This window comes from Centropristis striata, chromosome 16 (assembly GCF_030273125.1).
Source record: "Centropristis striata isolate RG_2023a ecotype Rhode Island chromosome 16, C.striata_1.0, whole genome shotgun sequence".
NCBI classification, from domain to species: Eukaryota; Metazoa; Chordata; class Actinopteri; order Perciformes; family Serranidae; genus Centropristis; species Centropristis striata.
This window is the reverse complement of record NC_081532.1, coordinates 14,229,611-14,256,704: the sequence shown is the minus strand read 5'-3', so window position 1 is coordinate 14,256,704 and position 27,094 is coordinate 14,229,611. Positions and strand designations below refer to the sequence as shown.

Here is a 27,094-nt window from a genome sequence, read left to right as displayed (position 1 = left end):
AACAAATGGGGTTGCAGCGTAATGTCCCATCACAATCACCATGATATATTAGCTCGACCATGCTAATGGGGTCATTAAGTAATAAAAGTAAGTTAATTAAGCAATAATATTAATTGCTAATACATTGGAAAGCACTTTCCATAACCAGCTTGTTGTCATATGATTAATGGGGACGAATATGTGGTTCCTGCATGACGTTTCTGCCACATGTTCATTTTTAGATGTTGCTCCACGCACATATACCATGTTTCATGTTTCCTATTAACTGTTGGATAGAGTAGATTTATTACTAGCTGATGAGGAAACTAACAGGTGAATCTCAATAAATCAGAATATCATAGAAAAGTTTATTTATGTCAGTAATTCAATTCAAAAAGTGGAATAACACCTAGTATAGATATGTTACACACAGAATGAAACATTTCATGTGTTAATTTATTCAATTTCTTCTAATTATAATGATTATGGCTAACATTTAATGAAGACCTAAAATTCAGTGTCTCAAAAATTTTTAATAATACAAAAGACCAATTTTAAAAAGTATGTTTAATATGGAAATGTTGGCCTCTGAAAAGTATGTCCATCTACGTATATGCACTCAATACTTGGTTGGGGCTATTTGACTTGACTACTGGACATGGACTTTTCCATGATAATCTAATTTATTAAGATGCACCTGTACTATTAGCAATATGTAGGCTAGATGGACAGATGCAAACAAATCCATGAAAACTACCAATTTAGCCTATTAACAAATCTTCTCTCTAAACTCTATCTACAAATATCTGCATATGAATGCAGAATCTGAAAGCATCTGGACCATTTCAGTATCAAAAGCTCTGGTTCTGGTTGGGGAGTCCAGTTGGTTCACTGGTAGAGCGCATACCATTAAGGCTTAGAACTTGCAACACAGTGGACCCAAGGTCAAATCAGACTTGGAGCTCTTTCCTGCAGGTCCTCAATCTGTGTCTCTACCACTATCCAATAAAGCTGAAAAATAGGCCTTAAAAAAAGCCCAAAAATTACTTTGGAGAAAAAAAAATGATTCTGTTTCCTGTTCTGTTCTGGTTTCTGTTTTTGGTCTGAGTGATAATGGCCAATCATGTTTGAGCAGACTTGAGCTGACTGGGTGTAATAAGCCCATGTGGAGAAATAAAGACGCGGAACACGCTAGAACCCATCAGCTGGTCGTAGATGTCATCTCTCAAGTCCAACTGTAAACAAGGACTCAGGCAAGAGAAAGTCTTGGTCCGGATATTGGCTCCTACCCCCAGAGGGTAAATCTTCATCAGAACGACAACCGGAAACAGTGTCTGATCTCAGTGCTATGATAAAGGCAGAGTAAAACACCCAGTGGTATTAATAAGTAGACAGTTTTTCTTACAGGAGTCTTTTTCTTTTGCTGGATAGAGTTCCCACAGTTACTCCAGCTGTTCCACTGTCCATCTCTGGTAAGCAGTGATCCAGTGTATAAGTCACACAATGTGAAAGTAAGAACATAAGAGGTAACGCTGTGCCTTTGAAAATGCTAAAAAAAAATAAGAGTTTGCCGTCTTGATTCAGACTCTGACTCTGTGTTTTTATGTTATGTTATTATCCTCATAAGTATAGGCACAACTCATAACCCTTGGCTACACTGTGCTGTAAATTGAGCTGTCATTTTACCAGGAGATCATACCCAGTGGCAGACACAATTGCATCGTGAAAGCGAGGACTATAGGGAACCAATAAATGCAGATGGTGTCGTTATTCCATAGCCATTACATAGTGAAAAATCTACTCTATAATGATACATTAAATCAAAACACATGTCTATTATCACTTACCATAATCTAAAGCACTGGAGTTTATTGTTTTATTTGATTTTACATACACCATCCTGCCCTCAAAAATACTAACTAGAGCTCTAAATGTGTATTAATCCACCACTAAAAATAGTCCCCAATAAATTCACTACTTAACTCTGTTAGAGTATACTTAAAACTAGAGTGTCCAGGTCTTATTGAGCCTTTTGTAGAGTGATTTAATGTTGATGTTATGTCCTCAGTATGAACATGTACTGTCTCCAAACAGACTAACTCATTATTGGGTTTGTTCTTAATGAATTATTTAGGTAATAATAAAGTTATGTTAAACGCTGTATCCTTTCAGGCACGTGTGTGGTGGGAGAGGTTGAGAATGGTATTGTGTCAATGTTATTTTAACCTTTATAACACAGAATTCATTAAAGGAGGATGTCAAACACCAGAGGGAATACTTATGATTTAATGCAAGATTTATGTGCATGGTTGGAAATGTACTCACTTTTACAGAATATTCTCTGGTTTTCAGTTGGTGAACAGGTCTTTAATTGCCGAATATTTTTAATGGCTGAGCTTTATATTGATGTATATATTACATTCCTATTGGTAAATCTTGAAAATGTAACAAAATGATATTTTGTTGTTTTCTTTTATGACCGTGAAATAATGTGTAAATGCACTTAAACAGTACATATGGAACTTCATGATGGCAGTGGCACAATAACACAAATGCAGCATGTAAATAATTTAACAAAAATTATGTCTTTCCACCTTTTCCAGCCATCAACTACACACCCAACTACAAGAAAGCCCCTCCTCCAGTCCCGCCCCGTACCACCTCCAAACCCCTCATCTCGATCACGGCTCAGAGCAGCACCGAGTCCACCCAGGACGCCTACCACGAGGGGAGGCACCCTCATGGTGGGATGTGGGCTCCAGACGGCCTCACCCTGGGGCTGAACCCCGGCAGGGCCCTCTACAACTCCACCGACAGTCTGGACAGCGCCAAGGCTGTGACCATAGCCATGGAGGCGGCCGGAGTGATGTCTGGAAAAAGACACCCGTCCACAGACAGCCACAGCTCGGTGCTCACCTGTGACAAGGCCATCCTGGTGTCCAAGGCTGAGGAGTACTTGAAGACCCCTCGGTCCTCTATAGGCATACAGGTTAGTCTTGTCTGGATAAGGATGTCACATAGCATTAAATGAGTGCTAAAAATAATTACAACTCAAACCCTATGCATGGTTGCACAATACAGAATACTCACACACGCACACACACACATATTCAACTCAGAAACAGTGTTCTCTTTCCAGTAGCTAAAAATAGCAAGAGTGAGTCATCTTACCGCAATCCATCAATTAAGATTCAACTCATGCTGGAGCAGGTTTTAGTGAATGGAAGTTCACTCCATGGTTCATTCACTCCCTCCCCATTTACTGTACATATTTCTCTTTCTCTCCAATCTCTTCACGCTCCCTCTCTCCTTCTCTCTCCTTCTCTCTCCTTCTCTACCTTTTTCTCTTTGTCTCTCTCCACCTCCCACGCTGTGTGATTTTATCTTGGATTTGTCTCTTTCATTCTCTAATATAAGCTGAGGTTCTGGTGTTGTTCATCTTCACTTGCTTGTCTAAAGGTTGCATAATAAAGAGTGAGGAATCTGTGGCAGCTCACACGTCACCTCAGGGCCATTTATAGTCTTTTATCAAAGCAGAATATCAAGGTTATTGTGTGAAGCATATACATTCCACATTTACATTTCTTTTAATCTGTGTGTTTTGGTCTTTTGTCCACATACAAACAGCACTACAGGTCACTGAAAATGGAGCTTTGGTAAAACTCAACAGTGTTGATGTGTAGTATGTCTCCTTTGTGAGCTGCCACAAAGGGACGACATTTCATACAATGGTCTACAGGGCTAAAATAGCGTAGTTCTGACTTTGCTAACAGGGCTGTCTATACATTTACACATGCATATGTGTTATCACACTATTGAATGGGTGTTTATCAGGACTTATTGTTCCCATAAGTATGTAAGTAAGTAGGGCCCTACTCTACCTTCTAGCAGGTGCAACAGGTTGTCATCAGCTCATTCAAAGGGCTGCTATATGAACATGTATTGTTGGTTACACCTTCTGGGGGCCGTAGTAGTTATGAACGACACTAAGGCAGAAGTGACGTTGCAGAGCATGAAAGCAAAGGGGGAAGCTAGGATACGTAACATAAAGCATGAAAGGTTGCTGTCAGGATGGGAGTCTCAAACAAACCTCTTTGTACGTAAAATTATTTGTACGTAAAAACCTAATTGGCAATAAAAAAGAGTTCTAACCAATGTAAAAATGTCACCTCTAGTATTAACATCGTCTTCCAAACTTTTTCACTTTTGGCATCTACGTGCATTTTTTGAACTTTTAAAACTTTTTTTAACAATACCTAACCACAAACTTCTGCCCTAGTTGTTTTGTAGCCTGAAAATGAAATGTAAGGAAGCAGCAACCGGCTATTGAGTGAGCTTATAACAACCTATAGACCTACTAGAAGGTAAAGTAGGCTCCTACTCATACTTATGGGATGATAAGCACAGAAAAACACCCTTTCATAGTGTGATAACCCCCCGATCGGGTGGTTTAATACATTCAAGTGGCTCGCCCTTTCAACTTGAAATGAGATTCATCATTATAAGAGTGTAGGTATGAACAGTTCCTCTTTTAAAGAACTCCTTCACGAATCTGATATTGACTTTTCTTTGAACCCTTTGTGAGAACAAATTTAAGACAAAAAAACACCTCTGTTGTCTGTTTCTCCTAAGTGAATGAGGGCCATTGTTGGTGTCTTCTCTTACTCTGTGCATAGAAAGTAGTCATTTGGCTGTCCTGTATTGTTCTCGGTTCACAGTGTTCAGTTCTCAGTACCACAATCTCTCATTACTGTCATCCACATCCACATCTCTCATCTGTATACTCAGTATTTTATGCTATTTACTCAAAGTCCAGGGTAAAGTTGAACTTGAAAACCTTTCAAATATTTGAAGATAAAAAAGCAGCACTTTATTAATCTCATTCTGGGGCTGTTTGAATGTCACTGGGCGCTGTTAAAAAAAATATATTTCAAACATACCTGAAAGGGTAATTATTACTGTTTTATTCAGGTGATATTAAGAAAGTCCTTTGGCTGGAGATCTGCTTAACACCCAAATTACACAAAAGCCACTGACTGTCTGATGTTGCCATCGGGGAGTCAGCCAGCGAATAAATGATCGCTTCAAAGTCAAGTGATCCTGCTGCACTGGCTGCGTTGTATCACATTCAAACTTAGAAAATACCCAGCGGCGAGTTTTGCCCAGACATTACGTTTCACTGTAATGTGTAAATGAGAGCAATTAAAAATAGCCTCCAACACATTAGTTCTAGCAGCCTATTAAAGTGTTGTACTGTAATTTATCCTGATGAGAAACCTCCGCCACGGATTTTACACTTTAACTTGCTGTTACTGCCCAGAAAAGTTAGTACAGCACAGATTCAATGTGTATGTATGGGAAACTGAGGAATGTCTTTTTAAATCAAACACTACAGGGGACATTACAGGGCCTGAAATATTTTCACACCTTAGATATCTGTATTTTATGTCTTAGTTAAATTTTAATGGGCCTCCCTACTGGTTACTAGAATCCAACTTAAATTAGATAGCTTTTGTACTCTGGCCATCCACCCCAATCTGTCAAAGTGGTTAGACCAAACACAATGTGTGGCTAAAATTTAAAGTGATACTAAAAATACACTTGATGTCTCATTGAAATAAATACATAGAGGCGGGGGACAAGATGGCGGGGTAGAGTAAGCATCGTGGCTAAGTGAGCTCCGGTGGCATTTGTCAGTTTATATTTCTAATCTACATATTTGAATGGTGAAAACTGTAAAACTTTGAACGGGAAGTGTTTTAACATGAGCCTGGAGGATTATTTTTCAAAAGCTTCGGACAACATGCCCAGAAACATGAAAAAATCTTTGAAGAAAACTCCTGTTAATGCTGAAAGTATGGGGGAGCTAAGTGCCTCACCTGAGATACCGAGCATGGATGTTAGCTCCGGCTCTGTGGAACCAGGTATTATCCAAGCCCTAATGCAGACATGACTTCTTTCGTTATTTGCAGATAAGGCATTATATCTTGCACAGTACTACCTTGATTGAGAACCATGAAAGCTCCCTGTTGAGAAATTATTATTTCTAACAGATAGAGAGGTATCTGTGGGTCTATTTTATAAAGCTATGTATTTTACACCCCCTGTTGGGTTGCAGAGGCTTAAGGGCACATGGGAAAAGTAGCTAAACATCATAATTGATGATGAAGAGTGGAAGGATATCTGGACACATGCTTAATCAATTTCAGTCTGCAATTGTACCAAAGCAATACAGTTAAAGATTATACACAGAATGCACATATCACCCAACTGCAGGCATCAGTTCAATCCTACTCTCTCACCCATGTGCCTTAAATGCAAGATAGAAATTGGTACTCTAACTGCAAATGTACTAGTTTAATGTATTATCTGAAATAGAGAAGATATTGGGCTTAGACCTGGAGATGAACCCTGTGTCTCTCATACTGGGTCTCCCAAGCCAACGCTTAACATCCAAACATAATAAGAGGTTGTATTGTATTCTTACCTATGCAGCGAGGAAGAATATTTTATTGCGGTGGATTAATGAAAAAGTACAAACTGTTAAAGGCTGGCAAAGGGTGGTATTTGATCTAGTGTCATTAGAGTACCTTACATGTATATTGCATTCAAAAACAGTGTGGGAACCCTATTTGAACTATGTAGAGCCTGGTGTCTCTAATATCATGCTGCAGGGATTTTCTTGACTGCTCATACTACACATTATTACTGTAACCCCAAAAACTATTTATACGGATCTGAGCTGATGTTTGTTTTTTTGTTTTTTTTGTTTATTTGTTTTGCTTTTTATTTATGTGAACCATATTGTGTAACCATCCTTTACTTGTGAAAGTGAAAAATTAATAAAAAATATTGTTTAAAAAATAAAATAAAAATACATAAAGTGCAAGCCTTGAATGTAGTAGGCGTTGGGGAAAATCAGCTGAATCAGGAAACAATAGTGTCCGGCCTTGTGTAGACATTTTGATTTACTCACTCACATGCAAAACACAAAATAATTGTGCGTTTATTTACTGTGTGACGAAAATATTCACTCCCTGACTCATTTATTGATCACGTTACTTCCTCACTCACGTTACCTCTTTTTCACTGTACCACTCTAACTTTTAATTTCTCTCTCAGAAATTAAATATACCTACAGTTCCTTGTTAGTCACAGTCAGTCATCCAGAGATGATCAGGGGCACCTAACCACACCGATGAGTTTTAAATAGCAGAAGTGAAACATGGAAACCTCATTGTCATGCTTCACCAAGCTTCACGGTAGGCGACACGCAATTGGGGCACCAACTTTCTAAATCAACACGCATGCAGCTTTGATTTAGCTTGTTTATTTCCAACAGAGGAGAATACAGATCAGATAGAGTGTGGGTGAGAGAAGTGTGGGGCAAAAAAAAAGCTGGACACTGTAAACTTTTAAAAGAAGTGAAGGTGAGTTAAAGGATGGAGTAGCCAGGGAGCAAGTGAATGTATTTGTATGCATGTAACTGCGCATATGAGCTCGAGCGACAGAGAATTTTATTGACTTTCAAATTGGCTCCAGTGATGTGTGTTAAGTCCATAAGCACTTTTAATTACCAGTGCAGGTGTAGTAACGCTCCATCCAACCATCCAAGCATCCAAGAGCATATACTGTATGAGTTACTGAACGGGCCTACCGAGCACAGACCAAGGAGCCCCAAGTCTCAGGGCACCCCCTGGCCCTCATCTGAAAAATGCCACTCCATGCAAAGGCACACAAATGAATACAAGGGGACACAAAACAGCCAAAAAGACAACAAAAAGAGACCTCAGAGACGCGTAAGACTACAAACAGATGCAAAACAGCCACAAAGATGGAAGCAAAAAAAACAATTAAAACGACCACATGGAGACAGAAAACAACATGAAAAAGCACAAAATTACAAAAAAAGAGTTACATAACAACCGTACAGAGACATAAATGACTATACTCACACACAAAAAAACAAAAAATTACCACAAAGAGAAACAAAACAACTGAAAAGAGACACAAAATTACTAGAAAAAGACAGGGAAATTATCAATAAAGACCCCTAAAAGATGAGTAACACTGTTAAGATGCATAAAAATTAAAAAGAGACAAAAAAAGGATCATCAGTTTACTCAATGATAGTAATGGGGTCCCATGAGGAAAAGAGATTAGAAACCAACCTATACTCGTACAGTGCTGTTATCACCTGGTAGCAGCATCTTCATAATCCATATTGTTGCCTGTTTATGAACAGATTTCAATAGTTAAATGACATGACAATAATGTGTTACAGCTCTTGGGACTTTGCAAATATTGATTCATTATATTGCAGATGGCTTCAGCATCAACATCATATCACATGTTCAATCAGTCTGCTTCGCCTTCTACTGGAAGTATCATAAAGCTGAATTAGCCTGCCTCTGTATTGATTTTCCATTTCCTTTCTCTGAGAGGAGGTCAACATATCTTTGATCTTTGACCTTGTGGATGCGCTGTTGTTTGACTTACCGCAGTCCTTAAGGAGCTCTTTATAGTTGCCTTAGATGCACCCTAAAGCTGAGACATGTTTGTGTTCTGGAGCACTGATTGATGTATTTACAAAAATAGTTTTAATTGGAGCCGTAATGAGGTTACATAAGGAGGGAAGTCAAAGCTTTTAACCTTAAACACAGTCATCGGCTGGGAGAAGACACCAGGTGGTGTTTGTGTGTTTTGGATGAAAGGCACAGCGGCCCTGCTCAACTTTTCGCTGAGGCTCACAGTTTCCACAGCTGTGCTGACGTTGGTACTGTGATTACTGAGGCAGTGTGTGTGTTTATATGTGTGTATGTTCACGTTGGTGTATCTCTATGTAGGTGGACCAAAACATCTTCAGGCTAGGTAAGCCTATTGGACATAAATCTCACAGCCTCCTGGATGTTTTGTCCTCCGTCTGTCCTCATCCATCACAGACATGAAACTCATTCTCTTTTCATGAGGTGGACTTTGCTCTCTTTCTAACACAAAGTAATGGAGGTCACCTCAGCAAGCAGCTCCACACTCATTTCCTCCCCGCTAACAGCTTCTCCCAAACGGCCTGACAGAATACAAAATGGCTCTCCAAAAAAGTCACTCTCCAGCTTTAACACTGACCACTTGACAATAAAGGAAGATTTCATCACAACGAAGCACAGCCTATTTTGAACCTGTGCCTCACTCTTATAGTCATAATATCACATTGAGCTGAAGGTTTATGCATATCAGACACTCTCCTCTTTGAAGCATTACTTAGGCGCAGCAGTGTTAAAGGGATGGTTTGGATATTTTCAAGTGGTCATTGTATGAAGCACTTATCCATAGTTAGGTTGGAGAAGCAGGCAGGAAAAATATGACTGAAGTTAAGAAATGGACTGATATGGACTGGGGCTGCAGTAGAACTTAGTTTAGCCACTTGCCTTAAAAAATGTAAGCTATATTTACAATATTTTCACCATTTTAACATTTACACAGAGGGGGACTGAAGCTGTTTAGTTAGCTGTTTGTTTAGTTAGTTTACTCTCATCAAAGCTACCAAATACAGTAATTTTAAATTGCAGAACACAGGAGTTGCTGTCCTACCGCTGCCTCAATTATTTAGTTTGTCTGTGCTATTATACTGTTGTATTGTTGTACTGTATGTCATTTTTGTATTTTAAAGTGTTACTTGTGATGCACCACATTCATACAACAACACAAAATGACTAATCGATCGAGGCAACGGGAGACAAGGAACGCTTGTGTTCTGCAAGGTAAAATTAAAGTTTTTGTCAATGGAGTCTGGTGGCCTTGATGAGAGCATTGAACGGCTTCAGTTCCTCCCTATGTTAGCTCAAATAGGGCTGTCTGACAGTAAGGTAAAGCAGTGAAAACATTCTGAATATATTGTACACTTTAAGTACTTGATTTTTTTTTTTCCAGAATGGCTAAGAATGTTTTTTCTGCAACCCATGTTCACAGCAGTGCATTGCAAGCTTGCGTGCCAGTCCTCCTGCCTGCTTCTCCAAACTGGGGGCATGCCAACCGCCATCTACTGACTAAGGATAGATACCTCACTTAAAAAAATCTGAACTACCCCTTTAATGTTTGCTAATTAGCACCAAACACAAAGTATATCTGAGACTACATCTGAGGATGAGAATGTCAATCATTTTGTTAGTATTTGGTCATAAACCAACATGTTGCAGTAACCACATGTCGCTCTCAATATGCAGCCACTCAGTACTGTCATATTTTTGATTAGCGGACAACAAAAAAAAGACAATGAAAGGCTTAAGACAGCCAAAGAAAGGAAAAGATTGTGACAGTAAGCCAGCTGAAAATTGTGAACACGAGACAAAGACAGAAGTGAAAGCAAAGAAATTAAACAGGAAGGAGACATGGGGCTCGTGGGAGTGGTGCAGGCAACCATAAAGAGTCTCAGAGCTAGGGCTCCTGGATCAGAATCACAGCCATGCAGGGGCAGGAGGGATCACCATCAGTCATTCTTCCTTCCCATCCAATAATATCCACTTATGTTGCCCTATCTGTCACTGTGTGATCACACAGCTGTGCGTACTTGACAAAGACACATCCATACTACATAACTTAAAGTAGTGAGTATTTTCTTTGTGGTTTTGAAAGATATTTGGGGTACTTTTGAAATAGCAAGTGAACAGTTACCTGTTTACACCTTTTTCTGGCCACCTCCTTTCAGCTTTTGTTTAGTCAAAACCAACTTCTATTAAAAAAAGCTGGCTCTTCAGCTGCTACTGTATGTACCAGCTAGTAGTAAACTTTGTCTGTCTCATGTTTGGTGATGGGCAGGTCACATACAGCGGCTCGATCAGAGCTTTATCACTAAAAGCACTGCATGTGTTCAGAAAAGATGCTGATTAGAGTGGTGTGAGTGATCCAAAATAGCAAAGATATGGGCTGTAAAACCACAGCAATGAGCTGAATGATGCTAAACAGCTCAGTAAAGCTGAGTGCATTTGCAAAGTCAAGCATGGATAGATTATTGAATCGGCACAGATCCAGGGACCCAGAGTGTCAGGGGCCTACTTGCCTTCTCTGACAAAATGTCACTAAAAAAGAACCATACCAACCAGGAAGAGACTGATATGAACACAATTAAACATACAACTGTGATAAAGAGACCAATAAAACTACAAAGAGATGCCAAACAGCTGCAAAAAGACACAAAGGGACTCACAGTGACTATGAAAAGGGGCAAAAACAACCACAAAGAGAAACAAAATGACTAGAAAGAGGAACAAATCAGCTACAAAGAGACTCAAAATCACCACAAGGAGACACACAACTATTACAAAAAGGGACAAAACAACCAAGCTAGAAGACGACCAATACAATTACAAAGTGACACAAAACCAGGGATGGATGTGTACTGACTGCAGAGAGACAAATAACAACAACAAATAGAGGCTAAAGCACTATAAAGTGTCTTTATATGTGAGGAGCCCATGTGGTCAGGTGATGATTCTCTCTGGCTTCATTATTACAGCTGTGTCCCTTCCCATTTGACCCATTGTTCTTGTTAACATATTGATTAGCACAGCTTTAATCTAGCAGAGTCCAGCCTACTGGGGGAGAGCCGTTTCAATATAAAAATAATAGCACAACAAAATACTCCACACCTTCCCTCTTTGTTTCATGCACTCAGGTGATCACTTTAAACACCGCGCCATAGCACTGCAATGGTTTAATAACCTTAGATAATACAAATATTACAAAAACTTTGGTCCATCCTGAACATTTATAACGAAAATAGCCTTTTTAAGATATTATATAGTGTGCAATATCACGCACACACCCTCCTTTTCCTCATTTTTTCGATTAACTTCTGTAGAAAGCTAAAGTCCTCTGCAGGAAGCCTCTTCAGTCTTGTTGCCTTTGCCGCCTCCATAAATCATACAGTGTTTACTTTCTGACAGGCCGTGTACAGTTAAGGTGCTCCGTCCGGTCCCAAACCAATAAACCCAGAAGCACTGGGGAATGGAAGCTCACATAATGAGAAGCACTGTTGGTTTGTATCATTTCTTCACATTAGGTGGAAGCAGCCACAGACTCTGAATCTGAAAGCAAAGGTTCGCGGGAGTACCACTCTGTTGGGATCCAGGTGGAGGACAACAAGAAAGGGTGAGATAATTGTTGTGGGATTTTAAGCTCATTAGAAGACCTCAGTCTATGATGTTTGCACTCCGCCATTATTTACCTCTGTGGCCAGTGTGTATGAATGTGTGTGCATTCCTCTTTGTTTTTCTACTTCAGACAGGCCAGGTTCAAACGCTCCAACAGTGTGACCGCAGCTGTGCAGGCTGACATGGAGCTGGAGGGCTTCCCTACCATGGAGGACAAGGGCCTGCAGTTCGGTGGGGGTTTCCAGCGTCACTCAGAGCCCAGCACGCCCACCCAGTATGGGGCTGTGCGAACCGTACGTACCCAGGGGCTCTTCAGCTACCGAGAGGATTACCGTACCCCGGCTGAACCCCCCAGCCCCAGGGAGACCACCAGTGAGACCACTTGGCAGCTGGAACCCCCCTCCCCACGGGAGAACGCAGCCTCGTCGGGCGAGTCCGGCAGGGCGTCCCCCTCCCTGAGGAGGGATGGGAGTTGGTTCATGCAGCTGCTCCACACAGAGACCAAGAGGATTGAGGGCTGGTGTAAGGAGATGGAGGCAGAGGCTGAAGAAAATGACCTGTCAGAGGACAGTGAGTGTTCTGCTGAAAGCTTCATATGTGATTTGAGGCTGATTCTGTGTAGCAAGATTGAAAGATGATTATGTGCTTTACTGAATGAATGGTACTGTATGTTCCTACTTGATATGCCCTGTGTGTGTTTCAGTCCTAGGTAAAATCCGAAGTGCAGTGGGAAGCGCTCAGCTGCTCATGTCTCAGAAATTCCAGCAATTCTACTGGCTGTGTCAGCAAAACCTGGTAGGAAACCCATCGAAGAGTGTGTTTGTGTGTGTTCAAAACTACATTTTTCTTGCTAACACTTGCGTAGCCAAGTTGTTGTGTGGTCAAAATTATTGTATCAGATTATATCACATTTTCTATGTATCAATTACAACACACAAACAACAACAGAAACAATACTTTTTGCCAGGTACCATCACATGGTGATGCTGGTTCCGTTTAGCTGTGTGTTGAAGCTGAAAGTCATGCATGCCCAAATAAATAACAACAAGTTACTCCAGGGAGGATCATAGTCTGACAGAGATAATATCAACAAAGAAATGCCAGCCTTGATATTTTCTGGCAATAATTCATGTCATCGTAAAAATATTTCAGCAACTAACCTATCCATCAACTGACCACAAATCTGTTCTATGTCTTCAATAAAACCACAGAAATAAGGAGGAAGCAAACCTGGCTGACTAGCTGGTTTGACATTAGGCAGCTAACCCTTCTTCATGTTGCTAGCTAGCATTCACTAACATTAGCTAACTTCAGATTTGATTATTTCCAATATAACGTGTCGGTGAAGATGATGACACATTCAGGGTCCCTTTTATATGTCACCTGGCCACATCTTTTCACCAACTTCAAAATTGGGTTTTCTTTTCAACATAGGTTAGCTTAGCACATAGCATGTATAAGGGAGATCTAGCAGTCCTGTGGCTTGATCTAACAAATGCTTACTGCACGGTGCCACACGTTGTCACAAGTTGGTCGACTACACACTCAGAGGCTTTGGAAAGGAAAATCAACAACTTCCTCAGGAGGTGGCTGTCAGTCCCCAAAAGCTTTTGCTCTTTAGGGCTATATAGCGCTGGGAGCAAGCCAATCACCTCAGTTGTGGAGGAATTCAAGGCAGCCAAGGTCCGGTTGGCCATGATGTTGCACGATAGTGATGATCAGGTGGTGCGACAGGCAAACATCACAGTTAGGAAGCATCAATTAGGAGCAGTACATTTTTATGCAGCTCTTTATAATACAAGTATGAAATCTGTGATTTGAAAGGAATGTAACAAAAATATAAAAAAGAAGTGGAAACAACGTTTTAAAAAGGAATTCACGTGGGACAAACAAACCAGCTGCCATTTTCCTTATTCAAACCAACATAATTTTTTCCATAGTGCAATGTATGGAATGAATCATTTCCCAGTCAATTTTGTTATTTTCATGGCAGCACATTCAACCTTAGCAGTCAAGTCACATGTTGGTCAAATTGAGTTTTGAAGCCCATTCGTACCCTATAGATCAGAATTTCAATAATGAGACTTCATTTGACTGTTTTCCTCATGCATAAATCAGAAAACATCACATCTGAATTGTGAGAAGAAAAGGCACTATGATGCTGCTGCAGAATGGAAAAAGCACAAGAGTTCAAAAACCCTGGGTGTGCTGTGATGTTAACATTTGTCATTAGAAACAATTACACACTTCTCTATGTGTCCTCACAACCTTTGTTCTCCAGCATCTCCAACATAACAAACTGAATAAAAGCTCTATGAATATCACTGACTGTGGAAAGCTACAACCCTGAGAACCAATAGTTATTTAGCCATTTACATGAGTGTGCAGGGGTGTATTTTCAGTGACTCACCTTTGTCCAGGGACACAAGATCAGGTTGAGCCAAACCTGGGTTTGAATAGACCCAAATATCCAGACACTATTGCTCATCCAGTGCAGGAACACACACAGGGTCAGACATCTCTGCTTCACATTTTTCTTGCACTGTTCACAACTCGTTATATTGATCTGAGCCAGTACCTAATATTTCAAATGAAGTTGGAGCCGAGTTATGAGAGGTAGTTGCTTGTTTTGCAATGTGCAGCAGAAACTGCTCATTCAGGGGGAGTGGGAATTGCACGGGGATTAGATACAGTGAACCAGTCTTTTAGACCAAGGCAAGTACTTTTCCCCACTGAAGGACACAGAATTATGTAGGTTCACTTAAAAACATGTTTATTACGAAAAGCTGCAGCTTTACTCCGCAGTGAACAATATTTCTTTCATACTTAGGCTTCATTTAGAAAATAAATATGCACAAATTAGAAGCTTTAAGAGATGTCTAATTTCTCTCTACCTGAATCAACTTTCATAAAGTTTGATTTAAACAGTGCGCTTGTCTGGGAGGAGTTCTGGGATTAAAAGCACATACTGACACAGCCAGGGCTTACATCTCACTGACTCCACCTAAATCTGCCAGCTCTGGATATCTGAAGCCTTAAAACTTCTGAGACAGTTTGCAGAACATCACAAGTTCAGAGGTCAGAATAAAGCTGATGAAGTGCTGAGGCACTCCCTCGGGCAATTACAGATAACAGAAATGTGTTCTGTTCCTGGCTTACCTTACATGATGGATACTATGATATTTCAGTATTTTGCCGTATGGAGAATTAAACTAATCTCATATTATACAAATATCAAAGTAAAAGCTCTCTTTTGGAATATTATGCAAATTTAGAGGATATGAGGCATTTCTTAAATAATGACTGTGAAGTAAATTAGGTTACCAAAACTTTAATCTCAGTATCACTGACACAGTTTAATATCCTGATGCACAATTTGTCTAAAATCATCTAATTCAGTGGTTTATAAATGAAGGTAAGAGCTGAATAAAAGGTCTGCTTCTCATTCACATTTAAACAAAAATGTAATAAAGTCACAATTCTGTTTAAAGCAGGGCAATGCATCAGGACATAAAACCACACTGTGATGTAGAAAGAACCACTGAAAACCAAAGCATCAAAAATGTATACAATAACTCTGACATAAATGTAGCATAGAAAATACCATGCACTGCCATTATACTGTAAATGTATTGGACCATTAGACAGCAAGCGCCCTTTACCAGCCACCTAATCTAAATGTCATGAGATTTGTGAGTGTGTGGGAATGTCTGGTGTTATCGAGCCGACACGTCCCATCACAGCCTAAGTTTCAGAATCTGCTGGCTTGGGAAAATGGAAAAAATCATAAAACTGAAACAGAAGGTTTACTGAACATCTGCAAATAATACATATGTGCAACCACTTCACTCATAAACAACCACAGCAATCATGCTATTTATAATATATATATAATAAATATATGCTGCATTACCATTATGTCTGTGGACTCCATAGACTCCTGACGACACAAGCCATACATTTCTGATCAATTTGAAGCACAATTAGATTAATTTATTAACGCAACAACAGCATACAGTAGGAGTATAAGAAGAGGTTGAAGTACATTTATAAATGTATGTATTCATTCATTTGTTTCCTCCATTTAATTTTTGGTAGCTGGAAAAAATGCACTGTTTTAATATTTAATGTCTGTTCATTTTACACTAAAATGTGAATCACAGACAATTTTCTGCATGAATTTTAAATCTCTGGGGAAATGCTTTGGAAATGTGGCAAGGGGAGCTCCACAGCTCTCCTTGAGACCACATAAGTGACTTGGTAATGTAGGTACGTTTTTCTGGGAACATTGATAGTCATATGTCACATTCGGTGTTTACTGATTGGTTACTATGAGTATTATAGTCACAACTTTTTTCTTTTCAAGCATATCTCCTCATATCTAAGTCTGCAAGCAGAACTGTTGACTTCTATTTGATTATAAGTAATGAATATGTTGACCAAGGGGGGAAAAATGCCTGAACGTAAGAGAAAGTTGGACTAAAATTACCTCAAAATGCTATTTATAACATCAAGTATTAACACAGAATCTCATGACTCATTAAAACCTGCAGCAACTGCAGGCCGGCTGAAGAAACAATGAGGCGCTCCTTTCTCGCTTCTTTCATGTCAGCAATTGAGTGATGAAAAGGACCGAACTGACAAAGGCAGTTTATTATTTCTGAGCTCATTCATGGAAATAAGACAGGATTGTTCTCTATCACAAGTTGTTATCCCTCATTTTAACCCAAATCCCCCAAATTGGCATTCATGCCTGTTTTGATGAGTCTGATAAGGACATCTAGTGGATCTAGGCTGAAGTGCAGTGTAGTTCTGACTCTTGTATGCATTTGTGTACAATCAGAACAGTGCTTATTATCTGGACGACAGGAACTGAACTCTCTTTCCTTAATGCCACCACAGACATTAATGGTGTCTTTGCTGTATCTCTTCTTACCTGCGTCCCTAATAGGACCCCAGTGCCATGCCGCGGCCCACCTCTCAGGACCTGGCTGGGTTCTGGGACCTACTGCAGCTCTCCATCGACGACGTCACCATGAAGTTTGACCAGCTGCAGCAGATTAAGAACAACAACTGGAGGCCATTAGACAGCCCAGAGAAGAAGGTGGGGGTTCAGCTCTGCACTGTAAGCCCCAACACCAGATCTGTCTAATATCATTGTAATGTATTTTGTATAATGTATTTTGTATAATGATTCTGAAAATCCTCAAGGACTGAAACTGATTCAATGACAGCCTGTGGAAGCATAAGCATAACAGATAAATGTAAGAAAATGCCCGAATTTTGATTCTTTATTAATTTAATAGTGCTTAATTAAAGATTTCAGATCAGGGACTGTACAAAAATTATTAGAAGACTGGGGGCAGAACAATGTTTTTTGTTTTGTTTTTCAATTTTATAGGGTCTTCTAAATTCTTTGGGAAAAGAGAGGAGTTTCATTTAATTTTTATTTGAATTTTCTATCCTCACCTAATGTGCAATTCAGTGGCTGTTGTCTATTAAAACTATTGTCCTACTAAATATATATATAGCTATGCAAGGTAAGGTAAGAAGTAAGAGTACAACCTTCTAAATTCTCTATGCATTTTTTGTTGGCATTACAACTCAATACTGTTGTTGTTATTTATATTTAATATGTTTTTAGGAACTTTGTTTCAGTTTTTCTCCATGCCAAACATTTCCATACAGTCCCTTAGCAAAAATCTTTTTTGAAGAAAACTGTATAAACTTTGCAATTCTTTGTGTATGTAACAAAATGAATTAATACAACTTATAGTATGAAGTGATGATTATTACTATGTCCAGCAAGCATGGATTTACAACACACCCTATACTCATACAAACCAGGACCAGACTCCAGCAAACATTTTCAAACAACAAAGAAAGTCCAGAAATAGAAAAAAAAGTTACATAATCTGTCATGACCCAATCTTCAGTTCATAACTGAGTATTCCAAAATTCATAAATTACTGGCAGAATTATGTATTTTATGGCACAGGAAAAATCAGAAGTACTAAATAAATAAACTATCTTGCCTTCTTTTTCCAAGCTTTTGAGACAGAGTTGGCAAACTTAAATGCACAGATTTGTTGGTACAGATCTAAACGTGCCAACAGGGCTGCATCATAATCTTGAACACTGGGATTGTTGGTGTTTTATAATCACTCTATAGTCCCCACTAAATTGTTGAAGTACTAATCAAAGCTGTATAAACATCCATTAATTATCCTCTCTTCTTCCCAAAGCCACCAGCTCCCGTACCAAAGAAGACAGTTCGGCAGAGGAGTATGGTGACGCGGGAGAAATCCCTGGACCTCCCAGACAGGCAGCGGCAGGAGGCTCGGCGGCGGCTCATGGCAGCCAAGCGGGCAGCCTCCTTCCGGCAGAACTCAGCCTCGGAGCGAGCAGACAGCATCGAGATCTATATTCCCGAGGCTCAGACTAGACTTTGAGAAGATTGGGTCCGGGGCCGACACGTGTCCCTGCTCCCACTTTCAAACAACTTTAAAACTAGCCTTTTTTCTAGACTGCTACTCTCTCTACTCTTCCTTTATCCATCTGTTGTCTGATCTCGAAAGCCATCCTCAGTGCCCATCGCCAACACCATTGGTCTGTAGGATGTGCCAAGCCTCTTCTCCCATTGCCAGAATAAGTGTTAGCAGAAATGTATGTCTGACATGGGTTGGTTGGGTTTCTCCTTGGTTTGCTGGTGATCGTGATACCCAGCCTACAAGCTCTCTCATCCAATGTCTTGGATGGGTACGTCTGTAGTTTTTCAGCATTTGCAAAGTGCCATTTAAAAAGTGCAGCTTTGAAAACCTACCAGCAACCAAGCCTTTGAGCTAAAATGAGTAAATGAGAGAAATTATATTTATTTCAAGTTGTTCAAAAATGGTCAAAGTTAAGTAACCCTTCAGTATTTTTCAATAATTTAAGGTTACATTATGACTCTTTTTTGTTTTCTCTGGTCTTTTTGGGGGGCAAATGTTAATTATAAGCAAAATATCACAAAATTGTTGTAAGTTCAAAAACTTTGAAAAGTGCCAATGCTTGAAATACCTCAACTATGTGCATGTGGCACTGATCACCCATTCAAGGTTATTCAGGCAGCCCTTATAAGCTCTGGACTGGTCAGTGTTGAAAAATGCAGCTTTCTACTCAATCTGGTTGTAGTCAAGCATTTTCTTGGTCTGGATTGGTGGAAGAATGACATCTGTCAGCTCATTAACATGCACATTTCAAACAACTTTGCTATATATCTCATGTTCCTGTTGCCAACTTTCAAATATTGACATTTACTTGAAGCTGAAAACATGCAAGTCTTGTGCCAACATTTTCATTATGTCAATGCAGTAGAAAAAAATATGAAGGTTTGTGTAACTCCTTAGATCAAAATGTGTAGACAATGCACTTATGCACTTATTACAATTCTCTCTATTTCCAAGGGAAATGTACATACCCAAGTTCACAATAGTACTGTTGTATTTTTTAATTGTGAGCGGGAAGAATATTCATCTAGTTATTTTTTTTCCCTCATGTCCACTTCTTGCCTGCCCTCTCCGTTGGTTCTGACAAATCTAGATTTGTTGCATATACCGTGGCTTGATCACACACACACACACACACACACACACACGAAACCTCTTTACTGCTATGTTTTCATCGAATAAACTTCTCTCAGGCCCTTTCAAGTAGCGCCCTCAGCCACAGTTAATGAGGAGTGATAGAAAAACTGCCAAAACATAAACAAAATATCTGCATATTAGTTTCATTAATCCAAGAAGTGATTTGTAATCTTCATATTTCTTGAAAACTTCTGTGTTGTTCAAAGTCTCCTGAAGCAGTATGATAACTGCATTCGCTCCCTCTAGGAAAGACGTAGAAATAATGAAACAAAAGTGGGGCAAAGGCACTCCAGAGGGTTGCAAGAAGCAAGTCCCAAATAACTAAAACTTTGTAAGTCTGTTGAAAGAAAATACATGAGGAATAGGGTAATTTTAACTGTCTGTGAATATGAAGACCAGTGTGTGATACTTTGTCACATGATGTAGTTAGCTAGATATTGTTTGCCTTTGATTACCATCACAATGTGGAGTTGTACCAATTGCACTAGCTCTTCATGTTAGCTTTGTTAGCTTTGTTATAGCAAGTGTTTAATGCTAAGTGGATATTTTTACATTAAATTAAAACGGGTTGACCACACAAACAAAGTCTGTAGATTAGTTGATATGAAATACTTTAACTAACTGTTACCCAGCTAACTGAACCTAAGCTAGTGTTAGCCTGCTAATATATAGCTAGAATTTGAGGAGTTTATTTGACATATCTAACCTGACACTGCATCAAACTGTTTTTAATAGTGATGTAAACTGTAAAGAAGTTGAATTACATTTGGTTAAAATAACACAACACGCCTCAAATTACATAAAAGTATGCTAATACCATACAGGCTAAATGACCGTTAGCATAATCATTCGAAACGGCACAAATACTGCTAACTCTGAAACGCATATTTCTAATTTAAATGCTTGCTATCACAAGTCGTAGACGTTTTTATGGTGTAACCTGATTTAGTAGATCACTTATCTGAAAGTAGCCAGTAGTTAAGAAGTAGTTAAAGGACTTAACAAACAACTTAGTGGTGAATTTACAAATACCAGGTGCAACCCAATTATAGTACATGAGGTGAAAGTGGATAATGGAATTATGAGTGCTTGGAGAAGAGTCTCTAGTGGTCATAACATTTACTTTCAGGTAGTTATAAGTAAAATTTCTCATATAAGTAAAATCATCTTGAGGAAAAGCTAAAATTCTGCTGCTCTTTATTGCCACGTTTTGGTGCCAGAACATCAGTCTAAATTGCGTTGCCAATATTATATTCAAATCACTGACCTAAAAACTGAAGTCTATTGGTAAAAATGTTAGATAATCATTGAACTAAATGGTGCTGCTTTTCATTTAATAAATACAGTACTAGACAAACAATCAATGCAACACAATGCACTGTCAACTGTCGATACATCACACAAAAATCTATTTTTATGACTTTTTGGTTGAGTGATTGTGCCAGTGTTCATTATGGGTAGGGCAGTGGAGATTTATCATATCGCAGCAACAAGTACATTTCTCTGAAAATGAACATTTTGTGTGTACGTGTGTGTTTTGTTGATATGTGTGCATGCATCTTGTTTTTGTAGCACAGTGCTGACACATTCAGAAAAGAGGGGGTGAATCTGGGGTCAGTGTGGCTTGATTTCCCTATTAGTACCCAACAGTGGCCTGACCTACATGTCTGACACACACACAAATACACAGTCATCAGCACGCGGTTGAAACACATTTTGGATATAAAAACATACCATATTATTTACCTTTTTTTGTTCTAAAAATCCCATTTTTAATCCATATGCAGGACTCTTATTGAATGGCCACGTATACTGTAGATGTGTTTTACCCTAATTTGTTACAATTGTTCCAACCAACCTTTCATTACACCAGAATGCATGAGTTTAGTTGTCATAAATTCTTGTAGCAGAGCTCAGACAATACATTTCAGAGAGCTAAGATTCAGTCCAACAAATCAAGTAACCAAAGTCAGCAGTCGAGTGTTTTAAAAAATGCAGTGCAATACTTCAGTTAAAGATTGGGCTAAGTGTTAGATTACATACTTAATACTTCTGCTGGGTGTTTTTTATGCAGAGGCAGGGACCTTTAACAGTATGACAGTAGGTTTCTGGAAAGCGTCCGGGCGTACGATGCCAGGCAGTTGGCAAAGCAGAGACGTTCCCCTGCTGTTGCCACAGTGGCAGGCAGACTGGAGAGAGACAGACTCGGCCTGACATATGCTGGCTTAGAGGAGACGAGAGCTCCGCACTGAGCCTCAAACTGCTGGTGTTGTATGCTGTTGTGTCGCTGGAAGGCTGTTCTGTGAGGATCGCTCGGCGCTGTGCTGGGTGCTTTTCAGCCTGCCTTTGACTAAGCAAAGCAGCTTATGTAAGATTTCGGGTCCTTGGTGAGATCAAGCAAACAGCCTCAGAGGCCCGTCAAAGCTTGTGTTGATAAATGTATTGCTGAATAGTGGCCTATACTGTAGAACTTAAGCATCAGCACTACACGTGTGTCTATCAATCTGTGCTCGGCTTGTTTCTCTGAACGCTGTCATTGAAACAACAGAGGAGTTTCTCTCTTATGCAAATTGATTAGGGCTGTGAAGTGTATCCACCACATTGGTTCAGTTTGAGGCTTAACTCTTGCTCCACCAAGGGGCATTTACACTATTGCATTAAACTTTTTTTTCTCCGAATTAAACCATGTCAAACATATTCAAATTCCAACCCTGTTTTCTTAAAATTATATTCCCATACAATAAAACTGAATTCTCATTTAAGTTTCGAGGGAAACATACTATTTCCTGGATAACGGTGGCAGTTTTAAACACATGGTTAACATTGTGAATTGAAACAAAACTACTTGGGTTAGGTTTTGGAACAGATAAAGCGATAACTTTGTTACGTAACCTGTTTCTACGTAACATACATGAGCAAAAAAGATTAATATTGGTTTCACAGCAGAGGTCGCAAACAGTGGTCACCTGGGAGAGAGTCTGTGTTTGATTGAAGTGCTGGTTAAAGTGTGTTTTACATTTATTACATAACTTATGTTAGCAAATTTAGTCAATGTTGGTCACCAGACATGAACAGCACGGTATGGTTGAAATAAGTATGTTTGTTATATAACTTCGATTCGCAAAACAAGTCAACATAGATCTAGAACAAGAACAGAGCTGTTCTTGGTGAAAGTTCGGTGTTTGTTTGACGTATGTTTGTTAAGTAATTGATTAAAATAAGTACATATTTACAAAACTTATGTTAGCACAACACAACCCGATTCCAAAAAAAGTTAGGACACACACATAATAAAAAAGGAAGGCAATGAAGGCTACGTTCAATTGAACACAGTACAAAGACAAGATATCTAGTGCTGAAACTAGGAAGCTTTCATTTTTTTGTAAATATATACACTCATTCTGAAATGGATATATTCTGTGGGGGGTTTTTGCACAGCATCCCAACTTTTGGAATGACGGTTGTAAGTCCATCCATCCATACCAAACTATGGACTTATTTTTGATTGGTCAACAACAAACATAGTCCGGCAGAAAATACTTTCCCTTCCTAACATAATTGACAATGCAGTTTCACCTTATGGGAACTTAATTTTGGGGAGACTGCAAATTGTATAGTGGCATCAGTTTAAGAAGTCACCAGAAAGCAGAAAATCTTGGAATTTGTGCAGTGGAGACACAGACTTTACTACATCTACAGTTTCAGTAACAGATAAGAACTAGGCTCTCAGAACGAATACATTTATTTTGAAAACCATTCCCTTTTAGGAAAAAGTATCACCTTGAGGCTCTCTCCGAGCCATTTTCTAACCTACAAAGAAAATCTCTCTGCTGTAATGGCTGGGTCAAGTTTGTCTCCCAGTGAAAATCATTTTCTATCTATGAAAAGTTTTGAACCTTTTCACTCATTTTGTCCAACTAGGACGAACACACCCAAACAGACATAAGGGTCTCCTGTTACAGATCTTGTACGTCCTTGAACTTTTTCTCAGTTGGTGTTTTACATTGGATCCCTTCAGTGGACATACACTTGTGTGGTGTGCGATTGTGTGAAACTGTGAGCAATGGAGGATTCAGTGGTGATTCATCTGTGGTGAAATTCTGGTAATTTAACAGCTAGTCACCCACCAAAACCTTGGGAAAACCCCAAGGGCAGAAAATTGCACCGGTGTCTCATTTAATGTCATGAGGGCAGCAATTAACTACAAGTGCCATCTTTTTTGACTTATCCAGCATACTGTAAAATCATTACAGCCACATTATCCTTCATCGATTTTATGTAAGCAAATCATTCCTGCCATCACCTACCTTTTCCCATTTCCAATCACATATTTCTATCATTTCAGCTCGACATCTGTGGCCTCACTTCTGGTACGACTGTCTGCTTTTAACTCTAGAACCCGTGATGTGAAATATTTCAAGGGGACTTTTTTCGTAACCATGCAGTGGAAAGAGCATCAGACTCACTGAGATACAACACTTCCTTGAACTTGGAATGTGAAACCACTCTATAATTACTAGATAAAAATGAAAAAGGTAGTCGTTTAGCTAAAACTATTTTCATCTCTTGTATATCATATCTATAGTGAGGATGAATATAATGCCAAATATTCATTATTTGTAAAGAAATATATATATAGATATATAAATATATAATATATGCTTCATTGAAACATCACTATTTTCTGCATTTGCTCATGTTTTGTTGTCATTTTTACTTTGTTATGGTTATTTTATAAGCTGATATGATGGCATGCGAAATACTGTTTCTGAATGTAGGCTTATTTATTAATTTTGTTTTGTTAAAGATTATGACACTGTCCCACTGATATGTTATGTATTTATTTAAGTCAATCACATATGCATTTCTCAATGTGTGTTATTTCAGTGCAAGTTACAGTATCATTGGGTTATTTTTGTATTATTTGAGTAGTTTGCAACAACATATGCATTTTCCCTTCATTCTTTCCTAGCTGAGCTATTGAAAGATTTTTGCCTATTTGAGTAGTTTGATCATTGCTGAGGTCATCCAGTGTAAATAATTCTGCAATTAAATTTTTGAAGAAAAAGTTTGGAAAAGTTTTTTTCTGTGTTGTGCTTGGTTTTAAGAATTTATACATAAGAGTTGGTGAATTATTCTGAATTTACATAGAGCCCCAGATTATCTGATGCTTGTCTAAATAACAATAGTATTCATGATGGTAGTATTTTTGGCTCACAGCAGGAGACCTCAAGGAATTCAAACTGTTGACATTTAATGCATTTTATATCTGTTTTCCGGCAGCTAACCAAAATAGCAATGAAATAGAGATGAAGGGCAGCTCTGAACCATCCGTCAAAGAAAAAGGTGCATTTATCTTTTCCTGTTCTTGGTGAATTGAGTCTGGGCAGCCACCACAGATTTGCCTTTTATATCATGCATATGATATGATATAACTTAATACAGCAATTTAAAAATAGATGTATCACTTAATATGTATTTATTATTTTATAGAGCCGCCAAAAGTAATCAGAGTTCACTCAACTTTGACAGAACAAACACTTGAAGAACAATATTTAGACCAGAAGCACCAAATCTAAAAATAAAATTGTGTTTGTTTAAGAGGAATTCTTAAAGAAAATGCACATGCCTTCAGAACTTCAGAAAAGTTGTGATTATAAATGTAGAAAGTGCGGTACAGCACCATTACAGTCAATCCCTGGCTGCAATGATGGTGCAGAGACACCATAATTAAAGTATATATATTTATGTATTCAAAATGTATGGTTGTATTCAAGAATTTGTGTTGCAAAGTTTACCTGGTTTGCAGACAGCTTGTTCCCTATATAAATCTGTGGGCCCCATGTGATCACGTGATGGACACAAAAGTTCTAGTCAGTTTGGTGACTATGTCAAATTGGCTTCAATGCCTTGTTTTGTTCCTGGGGGCTTTTAATGATATAGATATATAGCTATAGAGACAAAAATCACTTTTTGTACCAGGTTGTAAAGATTTTTTATTTCTGCTGTAATGTTTTTCACATAGATGTCAGTGATCTGAGCAGTAAAGCAAATGCGGAACTGCCTTAGGACTGCACATTTTCAAAAGTCCAACAGGGGTTAACAAGATTGCGACGGATGTAATGCAAGATATCGACGTCCATAACGCCAAACTCAATGTTTTTTAAAAGGGCAGTCCACAAACCAATTGGTGACATCACTGTGACTACGTCCAATATTTATGTATAGTCTGTGAGGAATGATTCCCTTTTGGAGCCAGCCTCTAGTGGCCAGTCGAAGAACTGCAGTTTCACATTGGCTTTACTTTTCAGCACTGGGGTTGCTGCTTGTTTGACTGCATAGTTGGTGTAAAGGACTAAAAACCATGTCAGATGATAATTTCACTGCAGATTTCTTCAGATTTCTACTTCAGACTTTTAAGTCTGCAGGTTATGGGGGTGCTTACAAAAATATGATGATTGCTGTGGTGTATCAGAGCTGTATACGTTAAACTTCAACTCATCAACACGTCTAAATCATTAGCATGCACAGTTTTCAGTTATTCTTGTTAATTAGATTTCTTCTCAGTTATAAGTGTTATTATTAGTGCAATGTTCAAACTACAATGCCAAAAGAGTCAGTCAGATGTCAGTCCAGTATGTTGATTTAAAATTACCTACTGCTTTGTGCTTTTTCTTTCAGTTAAAAACCCCAATGTTCTTGTAGTTAATATTTATTTTGTTATTATGTCCATGGGGCTGTCATAAAACAGCTTTTCAGCAGCCATTCGTTCAGGAGGAGTGGGTAATTTCCATTAAAAACTTAATAGAACTCAACCCCTTGCCCTCTCTCACACAATCTCAAATATACAAGGCAAGATCACCCCCTGTTGGACAAAGAAAGAAAAACATGGGTGGTTCAATAACCAGATGTTATAGTTGGATTTCTTTGTACAACCTTTATTACCAACAATTATCTTTACTTTTTACTATTCGTCCAAAGGGTTGAATTAGTTCTGAATTGTAGGGAAGTCACTGTCCTACCAGTGAGGGAGCCTTATCAACATATAACTGTGGTAATTGTTGTGGGAGGTGAAGTGCTGTAGTTTTTTTTCCCCCAGTGAAAAGCAGATCACATAAACATTGCAGATACTGTCTATGCTTCTGATAACTGACTAAGTAGCATACCGGTAGTAGCCTTATCTCACCAGTGGAGCAGCTCCTGCAGGCCAGATGCTTTTATCGGATGGTGTCTGGAGTGGCCGGGCAGCTGAGATTGTATCACGTAAAAGCCAGGCATATCACAACAAGACGGTTCTGGGTTCCACCTGACCCGGCTGCTTTATGTGTAGGGTCGACATGTTGT

General features: G+C 39.0%; 1 protein-coding gene across 1 annotated transcript in view; it reads left to right on the top strand.

Moving 5' to 3' along the window:
• dlgap2a (discs, large (Drosophila) homolog-associated protein 2a) overlaps window positions 1–24,808 on the top strand; it is a 151,285-nt gene extending 126,477 nt beyond the window's left edge. Inside the window, exons 8-13 of the mRNA XM_059352644.1 lie at window positions 2,583–2,968; window positions 12,035–12,123; window positions 12,256–12,695; window positions 12,829–12,920; window positions 17,077–17,250; window positions 18,371–24,808. Coding sequence (XP_059208627.1) covers window positions 2,583–2,968; window positions 12,035–12,123; window positions 12,256–12,695; window positions 12,829–12,920; window positions 17,077–17,250; window positions 18,371–18,577 — 1,388 coding nt within the window. The 3' untranslated portion in view covers window positions 18,578–24,808. The remainder of the gene's footprint in view (window positions 1–2,582; window positions 2,969–12,034; window positions 12,124–12,255; window positions 12,696–12,828; window positions 12,921–17,076; window positions 17,251–18,370) is intronic.
• The last annotated feature ends 2,286 nt before the right edge of the window (window positions 24,809–27,094 follow it).